The sequence below is a fragment of the Lepus europaeus genome, chromosome 5 (genome assembly GCF_033115175.1).
Source record: "Lepus europaeus isolate LE1 chromosome 5, mLepTim1.pri, whole genome shotgun sequence".
NCBI classification, from domain to species: Eukaryota; Metazoa; Chordata; class Mammalia; order Lagomorpha; family Leporidae; genus Lepus; species Lepus europaeus.
Window position 1 is genome coordinate 157,836,819 of NC_084831.1, and position 12,354 is coordinate 157,849,172.

General features: G+C 46.7%; 1 protein-coding gene across 1 annotated transcript in view; it reads right to left on the reverse strand.

Annotated features, from left to right (window-relative positions):
* Positions 1-370: 370 nt before the first annotated feature.
* The window catches only part of KLHL20 (kelch like family member 20), a 90,336-nt gene continuing 78,352 nt past the window's right edge, over positions 371-12,354 (reverse strand). Inside the window, exons 9-12 of the mRNA XM_062193002.1 lie at positions 12,030-12,163; positions 11,002-11,210; positions 8,441-8,547; positions 371-1,048 (exon numbers count right to left, since the gene is read on the reverse strand). Of these exons, the coding sequence (XP_062048986.1) occupies positions 964-1,048; positions 8,441-8,547; positions 11,002-11,210; positions 12,030-12,163 (535 nt within the window). The 3' untranslated portion in view covers positions 371-963. The remainder of the gene's footprint in view (positions 1,049-8,440; positions 8,548-11,001; positions 11,211-12,029; positions 12,164-12,354) is intronic.

Below are 12,354 nucleotides of genomic sequence, written 5' to 3' on the forward strand. Positions count from 1 at the left end.
CTCATGAACATGTACGATCGTCACACGGACTGGAGAATCATTCCCTTGGAAGCTGTTATTAAAGGAGAGCCTCATCTTCCCAAGGCTGAGCATTGGTGCAAACTGGGTAACCATGCACTGCCTGGGGGAGGTCACTGCTCCAGGCTGGCCTTAGGGACGCTAAGGAAACAAGAAGGAAGGCTGCTTCAGTCAGGATCATTTTTAAGCAAAAACTCTTGCGAGAGTCACACAGACTTTACTGGGAAGCAGCAAGTGAGACTCTCAGACTTTTCCCAAGAGGCACTCAGCAGGGCTTCAGATCTGGAAGACTTCCACTGTAGTAGAAAACAAATTCACGTAGAAGAAAACAAGATGTGAATGTCCACGGATGACAACTCTGAGTCCTGGTTTTATTCCTTCTGAACTGTACTATTTAAAATATTTATTTCCTTTTTTTAGATTTTCAAGTCTCCTGGTGTTTAGTGCAAGAGTGATGGCTAGCTAGTGCACTGTGCATGCCTATCTTTGTCACTGGTAATCCTCGGAAGCAGTAGAGTCATGTGAATGGAGCGCCCAGAAATAACAACCAGACCGTACAAAGCCCTCTGCCCCAACCATACTTAAATCAATACCTTAAAAACAAATTAAGTTTTGCTGCTTGGAAATTTTCTTTCTTTCTTTCTTTTTTTTTTTTTTTTTGAGGGAGAAAGCATAGTAAAAAAAAACCACAAACTTACAAACTGATGAAAAACAACAACAAAAACAGATAAATTAAAATCCCAAATAAATATTCTGCACAGAATCGAAAATTATTGTGCAAAGGTGGCGTCTTGCAGGTGAAGTATTTTCATTGGATTTGTATTTCCATATGTTGAGGCACCAGCAAAGAATAAAATTTGTTCTAATGTTTTCTTAAGCTGTACAAAGCTCCAAAGTCAAAGCTCTTCAGAATACAGAGCATATACAAGACTGTCTTCTACATGTTCACCATATATGGGATTCACAATGTGTCATTTTAATCACTCCTACACCGCCCCCTAGCCGACGGTAGTTCATCCCGCCATATAACCTGCAAAGAAAGAAACAAAATCAGATTTTCTCACTCAGGGAAAACAATGTTTCTTCTATAACTGGATGTTAGTCAGACACGTTTGTATGTTTTATAACACAAGTGATATTTTCAGTTTCATACATCTCTTCCAAAGAATAGAAGCTGGACTTGAGCACGGTCGGCAGAGAATTATTTCAGATACCAACTGAAAAGCTCTCACTTATAGAGTAATCACTTCTCCATCGCAGAATGTCTACACTGGCTTTTTTTTTTTTTTTTTTTGACAGGCAGAGTGGACAGTGAGAGAAAGAGACAGAGAGAAAGGTCTTCCTTTGCCGTTGGTTCACCCTCCAATGGCCGCCGCGGCTGGTGCCTTGCAGCCGGCGCACTGCGCTGATCCGAAGCCAGGAGCCAGGTGCTTCTCCTGGTCTCCCATGAGGGTCCAGGGCCCAAGGACTTGGGCCATCCTCCACTGCACTCCCGGGCCACAGCAGAGAGCTGGCCTGGAAGAGGGGCAACTGGAACAGAATCCGGTGCCCCGACCGGGACTAGAACCGGGGTGTCGGCGCCACAAGGTGGAGGATTAGCCTAGTGAGCTGCGGCGCCGGCCCCTACACTGGCTTCTAACAATTAGGCAAAATAGTATGTTCAACATTTTTGTGTCTAATTTTGCTCCAATTATTTTCTCATCTACACTTTCCTTTTGCTAAACTCCTTCCCTTATTTACGTTTGCCCCCCTTTTCTTGTATGTAGCCATGTGAGCCTCCTCAAATCTTTATGGAACAAAATCAGACATGAGTAAAGTGAGCATCTAGCTGGTGATACAGGAACAAAAGCACATTCAAAACTAAGGACGTCTATGGGAGAGAATACTAGATCTTCAGTCAGGTGTGAGGTAAAACTGGTCTATGTTTGGGATAAGTAACTACAAGAATGTGCATATTAATCTCTCAACAGATGATTCTCAAGAATTTCATGACTGGGCATGTATCTGGCCTAGTGGTTAAGATGGTTGGGACAACCACATCCTATACTGAAGTGCCTGGATTCAAGTCCCAGCTCTGTTCCTGAGTCTAGATTCCTAGTGTTCATGTATACCCTGGAAGGCAGTAGGTGATGGATGGTTCCAGTAACCGAGTCCCTGCCACTCCTGTGGAAGGCCCAGAATGTCTCCCTCCCTCACTCCCCCTTTCCCTCTCCTTCCTCCATCCTTCCCACCAACCCTCCCTTCATTCCTTCCATTGATATAACTTTAGGAACACAGCAATTGTTCCCACTCTACCTGTCCTCCCGTGTTTCTGGCTCCTGGTTTCAGCCTGGCTCACCCCTGGTTGCTGTGGGTATTTGGGGAGTGAACCCATGGAAGAAAACTCCATTCTCTCCCTCTTCAATGAAGAAATTAAAAGCCCAAGCACTTGGGCCATCTTCTGCTGCTTTTCCCAGGCCATAATCAGAGAGCTGGATCAGAAGTGGAGTAGCTGGGACAAGAACAGGAGCCCATCTGGGATGCCTATGTTGCAGGTGGTAGCTTTACCAGCTATGCCACAGTGCCGGCACCACTGCTAATCCTATTTAGTGACAGTTACTGAGAAACAAGTCCATACATAGGATTATAATAATGAAATGGCAGAAGTAAATTTAGCTGTCTTCCCAAATGATGCTGACTCAAAATTTTCACCAAAAATAGCTGTATTTGGAAGAAAATATCCCACAAGTGGGAGGCTCCTATTAATCAAAACCTGCCATTATCTGTCATTTCCCTCTATTCGGTTTTCAGTGAGACCTTCCTGGACTGCCTTTAGCAGACGCTCCTTCCCCTCCTGGCTAACCCCCTGGGCTGCTCTGCTATTTGCTATAGCACTTACACCTCTTTGGTATAGAAACCTGTGACTTCTTTCCTACAAGGCCAACTACAGTAGGGCAGGGAAGTTTTGTTTTATTCACCTCTGTATCTTCAGAGCCTAGAACACTCAGTCAAGATGAGATGTAGGAGCAAGAAGTATATGTTGGGGCAGGCGGTGTGGTGCAGTGGGTTAAGCCACTGCTTGTGATACTGGCATCCCATTATCACAGTGCCAGTTGGAGCCACAGCTGCTCTGCTTTTGATCCAGCCTCCTGCTAATGCACTTGGAAGTCAGCACAAGTTGATCCATGAACTTAGGTCTCTGAAACCCACATGAGAGACCAGGATGGAGTTTCTTGCTCCTGGCTTTGGCCTGGCTAGCACCGGTCTTTAAGGCTATTTGGGGAGTGAGCCAGAAGACAGGAGATCTCTCTGTCTCTCCCCGACTCCCTCTTTCAGACAGATAAAATCAACCTTTAAAAAAGTAGTATGTTTTCCTGAGCCTGACTTTATTTTTTATTTTTATTTATTCGCTTATTTTTAAAGACTTATTTATTTGAAAGTCAGAGTTACAGAGAAGAGAGACACAGAGGGAGGTCTCCTATCTGCTGGTTCATTCCTCAAATGGCTGCAATGGCCAGAGCTGGGCCAACCTGAAGCCAGGAGCTAGGAGCTTCTTTTGGGTCTCCATGTAGGAGCAGGGGCCCAAGAACTTGGCCCAGGAACATCAGTAGGGAGCTGGATCAGAAGTAGAGCAGACGGGGCTAGAACTGGTGTCCACATGGGATACCGGCACTGCAAGCGGTGGCTTAACCAGCTACACCACAGCACCAGCCCATGAGCCTGACTTTAGTGTTGTGACAACTGCTGAGCAATACTGAGCCATGTGCAATCCAAACTTACATTGATAAAAATGTAAGTGCTTGGCCGGTGCCGTGGCTCAACAGGTAATCCTCTGCCTTGCGGTGCTGGCACACCGGGTTCTAGTCCCAGTCGGGGTGCCGGATTCTATCCCAGTTGCTCCTCTTCCAGGCCAGCTCTCTGCTATGGCCCGGGAGTGCAGTGGAGGATGGCCCAAGTACATGGTCCCTGCACCCCATGGGAGACCAGGAGAAGCACCTGGCTCCTGGCTTCGGATCAGCATGATGCGCCGGCTGCAGCGGCCATTGGAGGGTGAATCAACGGCAAAAGGAAGACCTTTCTCTCTCTCTCTCACTATCCACTCTGCCTGTCAAAAAAAAAAAAAAAAAAAAAAAAAGTAAGTGCTGTGGCTTTCCCATAGATGAATATACAGAGGATTCAATAAATTCACAAGGTGACTCTAACATGGTGACAAAAAAGTCTGGGAGGGTAGCTGCAGCTGAAAATTAGGAATTGTTTCACTAGAATATAGCAGGAGGAGCCAGCATTGTAGCGCAGTGGGTTAAGCTGCTGCTATGAGGCTGGCATCTCATACTGGAGGATGGGTTTGAGCTCCAGGCGCTTGGCTTCCAATCCAGTTCCCTGCTAATGTGCCTTGTGAAGGAAACAGAAGATGGCCCAAGTCCTTGGTCCCCTGCATCACCTGTGTGGGAGACTTGGATGGAGTTCCTGACTCCTGGCTTTGGCCTGGCCCCACCCCTGGCTGTTGTGGTCGTTTGTGGAGTGAACCAGCCGATGGAAGATCCTGTTCTCTCTCTCTCTCTCTCCCTCTTTGTCACTCTGCCTTTCAAATAATAAAATAAAATTATTTAAAAATTTTTATTTATTTATTTATTTGACAGGTAGAGTTACAGACAGTGAGAGAGAGAGAGAGACAGAGAGAAAGGTCCTCCTTCCATTGGTTCACTCCCCAAATGGCTGCAACGGGCGGTGCCACGCCGATCCAAAGCCAGGAGCCAGGTGCTTCTTCCTGGTCTCCCATGCGGGTGCAGGGCTCAAGCACCTGGGCCATCCTCCACTGCACTCCCGGGCTACAGCAGAGAGCTGGCCTGGAAGAGGGGCAACCGGGACAGAATCCGGCACCCATATGGGATGCCAGCACCACAGGCGGAGGATTAACTTAGTGCGTCACCGCGCTGGCCCCTAAAATAAAATTCTTAAGGAAGAAAAAGAATTAAAAAAAGTACAACTATTTTGATGTTAAAAAAAAAAAAAAAAGCAGCAGCCACCACTTGGAACACCCACATCGCACATCAGTGTGCCTGGGTTGGAGTCCTGGCTCCACTTCCAGTTCTAACTTCTAATAGTACCCTGGAAGGCAGCATGTGATAGCATAAGTAGTTGAGTCCTTGTCATTCAATGCAAGACCTGGATTAGGTTTCGGGCTCCTGGCCTTGGCCTGGCACAGACCCAGCTGTGGTGGGCATTTGGGGAGTGAATCAGTGGCTGGAAGATACTCAATCTCTATTTCTCTTTCATCTGCCTTGTTAACTAAAATAATAATAAATTTAAAAAATTTTTAAAAGCCACTTTTAAAAATTTTTTTAATTTTTTATTTTTGACAGGCAGAGTGGACAGTGAGAGAGAGAGAGAGACACAGAGAGAAAGGTATTCCTTTTTGCTGTTGGTTCACCCTCCAATGGCCGCCGTGGTCGGCGCACTGTGGCCGACGCACCGCGCTGATCTGAAGGCAGGAGCCAGGTGCTTATTCTAGTCTCCCATGGGGTGCATGACCCAAGTACTTGGGCCATCCTCCACTGCACTCCCGGGCCACAGCAGAGAGCTGGACTGGAAGAGGGGCAACCGGGATAGAATCCGGTGCCCCAACCGGGACTAGAACCCGGTGTGCCGGCACCGCAAGGCGGAGGATTAGCCTGTTGAGCCACGGCGCCGGCCCTAAAAGCCACTTTTTACAAAAAGATTTTTATTTATTTATTTGAAAGGTAGAATTACAGAGGCAGAGACTGAAAGAGAGAGAGAGAGAGAGAGAAGAGAGAGAGAGAAAGTATTCCATTCACTGGTTCATCTCCTAAATGGCTGCAACTGCTGGAGCTGGGCCGATCCACAGCCAGGAACCAGGAGCTTCCTCCAGGTCTCCACACTGGTGCAGGGGCCCAAGGACCTGGGCCATCTTCTACTGCTTTCCCAGGCCATAGCAGAGAGCTGGTTTGGAACTGGAGCAGCCGGGACTCAACCAGCACCCATATGGGATGCCAGCACTGTAGGCAGTGGCTTTATCCATTACGCTAAAGCTCCAGCCCCACAAAACCTAATTTTTAATTGAGCTTTGCAAAATCTACTTAAGTAGACTATTGTTCTATTTTGAAGTTTAGTAAATTTTTAACTATGTTAAACTTCAATTATGGGTTTAATTTTACATCATTATTAAATCCTTATTCTAAAGATTTAGGTAGTTTCATGAAAGTACATAAATCAGGTGACTTTTGCATTTATTTTCAATATTAAAAATCTATAAACTTAGCCAAAATTTTTTATAACTTTAGCTTTTGCAAAGATAACTAGTCTTTTAAAAACATTTTTTGATAGTTTTTTTTATAGCCAGTAGGTTTTTTTTTATTTTTTAAGATTTATTTATTTATTTGAAAGGCAGAGTTAGACAGACAGGTGAGACAGAGAGATCTCCTATCTGGGTCTCGCATGTGGACACTGGGCCCCAGGGACTTGAGATATCCTCTGCTGTTTCCCAGGTGCTCTATCAGGGAGCTGGATCAGAAGAGAGAAGCCCAAATTCAAACCAGTGCCCACATGGGATACCGCACTGCCCAACCTGCTGCAGCACTACGCTGGCCCTTAAAAACTTTTTTATTTTTATTTGAGAGGCAGAGAAACAGAGAGAGAGCTATCTGATAGTTTACTCTCCAAATGCCTACAACAGCTAGGCCTGAGCCAGGCCAAAAGGAACTCAAATCTAGGTCTCGCACATGGATGGCAGGAACCCAACTATTTGAGCAATCACCCTTGCCATCAGAGCAGGAAGCCGAAATCAGGAGCAAAGACAGAACCTGAACCCAGGAGCTCTAACACAAGCCAATGCCCACCCTGAATTCTCTTAAACCTTTTCTTTCCTTTCCTTCCTTTTTCCTTCCTTTTCCTTCCTTTTTCCTTCTTTCCTCCCTTCCTCCCTCCCTCCCTCTCTCTCTCTCTTTCTTTCTTTTAATTTGACAGAGTTAGACAGTGAGAGAGAAAGACAGAGAGAAAGGTCTTCCTTCTGTTGGTTCATCCCCCAAATGGCCGCCACTGCCGGAGCTATGTCGATCCGAAGCCAGGAGCCGGGTGCTTCCTCCTGGTCTCCCATGCAGGTACAGGGGTCCAAGCACTTGGGCCATCCTCCACTGCTTTCCCGGGCCACAGCAGAGAGCTGGACTGGAAGAGGAGTAGCCGGGACTAGAACCTGCCACCTATATGGGATGCCGGTGATGCAGGTGGAGGATTACCAAGTGAACCATGTTGCCGGCCCCCTCTTAAATCTTTAAAGTTAAAATCATCAAGTCTAAATCTTTAACAGTTACACATTTTATAATAGACTCCCAGGACTAATTTGATAGATGCTCTAAAATGCCAAATATACAGTTCATTTTCAAATTTAATAAAAACTATTGACATTGTGAGTTTGATGTACTTTATATCTGAATTTATCTTTTAAATATTTTATTTATTTGAAAGAGCACTGGGCCAGAGCTGTGGTGCAGTGGGTTGATGCCCAGGCCTACAGTGCTGGCATCCCATGTGGGTGCTGGCTCGAGATCTGGCTGTTCCACTTCCGATCTGGCTCTCTGCTATGGCCTGGGAAAGCAGTGGAAGATGGCCCAGGTCCTTGGGCCCCTGCACCCACATGGGAGACCCAGAAGAAGCTCCTGGCTCCTGGCTTTGAATTGGCGCAGCTCTGGTAGTTGTGGCCAATTGGGGAGTGAACCAGTGGATGGAAGACCTCTCTCTCTCTCTGCCTCACCTCTCTCTGTGTAACTCTGACTTTCAATAAAAAATAAACAGATCTTTAAAAGAAAAAAAGGCAGAGCAGCTGGGACTTGAACCAGTGCTCCAATATGTGATGTTCGCATCGCAGGTAGTAGTTTATTCCATTGCGCTGCAAGGCCACACCCTCCTCCCCCCAAGTGGCTTCATAGTCACCATGCCAAATCCCTGCCCCCAAAATAGGTTTTAAAGTGAGATAAAATATCATTTTTTAAAAAAATAACTGTAATTTGTTTTTCTGGGCATAGCATTTCCCACAAAAACACTACCAAACTGTGCTGACAGATTTGGAGCCAAAGACCTGGATTCTAATTCTGACTCCATCACTACTTTGCTTAGGAAGTCACTGTATTTCTTGGTACCTTACTTTCCTCAGCTGAACAGAATGGGGCTAGAAAGGAGATTTATTTTTTTTCCTCCTGCTTTTCTGGTTTCTAGTTACAAAACTAGACAGTTAGCAAAGAGAAGACTTTTCCAAGACACCAGCCCCTTCAGAGCAATCGAGCCAAAGGGAACCACTGACGATGGAGTGTCAGCTCTCTTTACAGCACATCAGTGTGTGGACCATCCTCACGCTGATGGTCGTGGGCCATCTCGGCCCATGACTTTCCAGTCAGTAGTGAGGTGATTTGCAACACAGCTTAAAGGTTACCTCCATGTATTTGCATCAGGATCGAAAACTTCAATGGTCTTCAAGTATGTTGTGCCGTCAAAACCGCCTACTGCCATGAGCTGTCCATTGACCACTGCCAGGCCAACCTAGAGGACCAAAGCACAGGTGTTGCTGAAGAGACTGGACAACTATGGGGAATTTTAGACTGGTTTCTAGATACATCTAATAAAAGATAATAAAACTTATAGTCTTACATTCCAATTTACTTGAACACAGACGGAAAAAGTAATATAAAAACATGAAATTATGGGAACTATAAAATTTTATGTTCAATGAGAATATATATTTTTAAAAGATTTATTTATCAGGGCTGGCGCAGTGCTGCAGTAGGTTAACCCTCCACCTGCAGCACCAGCATCCCATATGGTTGCCGGTTCTAGTCCTGGCTGCTCCTCTTCCAATCCAGCTCTCTGCTGTGGCCTAGGAAAGCAGTAGAAGATGGCCCAAGTCCTTGGGCCCCTGCACCCATGTGGGAGACCTGGAAGAGGCTCCTGGCTTCGGATTGGCACAGCTCCAGTTGTTGTGGTCATTTGGGGAGTGAATCAATGGAAGGAAGACCTTTCTCTGTCTCTTCCTCTTACTGTCTATAACTCTACCTCTCAAATAAATAAATTAAAACTTTTTTTTTTTTTTTTTTTGACAGGCAGAGTGGATAGTGAGAGAGAGAGAGAGACAGACAGAGAGAAAGGTCTTCCTTTTTGCTGTTGGTTCACCCTCCAATGGCTGCTGTGGCCAGCGCATCTCGCTGATCTGAAGCCAGGAGCCAGGTGCCTCTCCTGGTCTCCCATACGGGTGCAGGGCCCAAGGACTTGGGCCATCCTCCACTGCCTTCCCGGGACATAGCAGAGAGCTGGCCTGGAAGAGGGGCAACTGGGATAGAATCTGGCACCCCGACCGGGACTAGAACCCGGTGTGCCAGCGCCGCAAGGTGGAGGATTAGCCTAGTGAGCCGCGGCGCCGGCCAACAAATAAAATGTTAAAAAATTAATTTATCTATATGAAAGGCAGAGTTACAGAGAGGGAGAGGCAGAGAGATCTGCCATCTACTGGTTCACTCCCCAACTGAAATCAACAGCCATGGCTGGGCCAGGCTGAAGCTCGGAGCCTGGAACTCCGTCTAAGTCTCCCACGTGTGTACAGGGGCCCACGTACTTTCACATCTTTCACTGCTTTTCCATGTGCACTGGCAGAGAGCTAGATCAGAAGTGGAGCAGCCAGAACATGAACTGGTACCCATACAGGATGCTGGCATTGCAGGTGGTGGCTTAACCTGCTGCACCACATCATCAGCCCATCAATGAGAATATTTAGAGTCCAAAACATAGAGTTCTTCTTCTTCTTTTTTTTTTTTTTGACAAGAGTGGATAGTGAGAGAGAGACAGAGAGAAAGGTCTCCCTTTTTGCCGTTGGTTCACCCTCCAATGGCCGCTGCAGCCGGCGCACCGCGCTGATCCGAAGCCAGGAGCCAGGTGCTTCTCCTGGTCTCCCATGCGGGTGCAGGGCCCAAGCACTTGGGCCATCCTCCACTGCCTTCCCGGGCCATAGCAGAGAGCTGGCCTGGAAGAGGGGCAACCAGGATAGAATCCGGCGCCCCAACCGGGACTAGAACCCGATGTGCCGGAGCCGCAAGGCGGAGGATTAGCCTGTTAAGCCACGGCGCCGGCCAAAACAGAGAGTTCTTAAACTTAAGAAAAAGCATTCACCAAAAATGAGAAAGAACCTCCAAGCTGCTCTCACATTCTCTGGTGTTTGCCTGCTTGAATTCACTTTCTAAGTTGCTAGTAAAAATCTCTTTAAAAAATACAAATCTATGGGACGGGCGTGTGGTGTCCGGGTTAAGCCGCCATCTGCAATGCTGGTATCCCACATGGGCACCAGTTCATGTCCCATTTGTTCCACTGCTTATCCAGTCCCCTGCTAATGGCCTGGGAAAAGCGGCAGAGATGCCCACATGCTTGGGCCTCTGCTACCCTGGCTTCAGCCTGGCCCAGCCCTGGCTATTGTGGACATCTGGGGGGGTGAGCCAGTGGATGGAAGATCTCTAAATCTAACTTTCAAAATAAATCTTTTTTTTATTTGACAGGCAGAGTTAGAGAGAGAGAGAAAGAAAACTTTCAATATAAACCTCTAAAAAAAAAATACAAATCTAATCATGTTGTCACTTTCCCCTTTAAAAGCCTTCTAGGCCTCCCTGCTACCTATGGGTAAATGTAAAGCCTTACTGTGTCCGCAGGCCCTCCAGGAGCCTGTAGCCCGCTGTTGAGCCTCACCTCCTGGCTTTTCCCTTTCCCTGCTACTGCACCTGAGCTTCAGTAATGCAGGGTTGACCACCTCTCCTCACCCCGCTGTGCTGCTGCACACTGTTCCTGGCTGGTGTCTTCCGTCTGCCTTCATGCCTGAGCTACTGTGGCTGTCTCTGGCAGTCTCTTCACTGCCCACACCCGTTCTTTTTTTTTTTTTTTTTTTTTTTTACGACTTATTTATTTACTTGAGAGGCAGAGAGGGATTGTTTCCAAAGCTCTCAGGAGCTGGGCACTTACCCCACTACGGCGGGATGTCATGGCCACCACTGGAGACCACTGGTTGGTCCTGGGGTTGTACCTCTCAGCACTGCTGAGCTCTGTGGTGTCATCTCTGCCGCCGACAGCGTAGATCATGTCCTGGTACACTGCACAGCCGAGGTGCTTCCTCCGCGTCCCCATGGGGGCTATGGTGTGCCACCTGTTCTCCTGAGGATTGTAGCGCTCCACTGCAGGGAAAAGAGAAACAAGTACCCGGGCAGTCAGCCACGTCCTCTTACCCCAGTTTTGTCAAAGTCACTGGAACTCAAGATGACACGTACTTACAGTCAGCAACATGAATTCTGCTTCTGAGAGGACTTGAGTATCTCTGGGCAATCCTAGATTGCACTGTCATCAGGACTAGACTCTCTCAGGTATGGCATGGGGAAGGGGCAAGTGTTGGAGCACAGAGATGTGACCAGTTAGCTACATGACCGTCCTCCTTACTCTTTCTGTCTTCAAGTGGGGAGACTGGACTGTGTGATCTCCAAGCACCATTCAGGATGGACAACTGCTACCACAAGAGGTATTTTCTGTACTCCTAGAGTCCCCTGCCCATGACCTTGTGCAGTTTAAACCACTAAAGAGAGGACAAGATAGGTAGCAATGAGTCATACACCATCTTTAGGCTAAAATGCCCATTCTCTCTAAACAGAAAGAATTAACAAACATGCCAGCTTCCAGTTCCCAGTTTCTATTTTAGATTATAATATAAAGTGCTTTTGGTCATGGGGGGGAGTGATGGGAAGGAAAGTAATCATGTTCAGAAAGCAGTTCTATTATTCATTAAAAATTTCTAGACCCTTACATAGTAGAAGAAAAAATATTTTGGGACTGTACTAAAAGAGTATGGCTGCAGAGAGACATGAGTTACACTTTCTTACAGGGAAAACAAACATTTTTCTAATAAATTACAGCATGACATGAACTTTTTATACCTTTTGAAGGTGGACTCTCCTCAGAACCTGCTGCTTCTGGGAAACCAGAAAGTTCTGGGAGGGACTAACCTGTGTTGAGTGGAGATGTCCCATCAGAGCCACCTACTGCATATAAGAACCCTCCCAACACAGCCACAGCCACGCCTAGTCTCCTGGTGCTCATGGAAGCCACACGAGTCCACTTGTTCTCCTTTGGATCATACCTGCAGCGAGAGAAACCAGACTGTGGGTGTGTTCTTATTAAATGAAGCCTTTTTCCTAAGATCTTAAATCACTCTAAAGATACACTGGATAATCCACTCGCTATCGTCAAATGCACAGTGAGACTCTAAGGTATTTTACTTAGTTATGAAAGAGGAAAAAAGCCTTAGAATTTATGCCTGCTTCAGTTGCT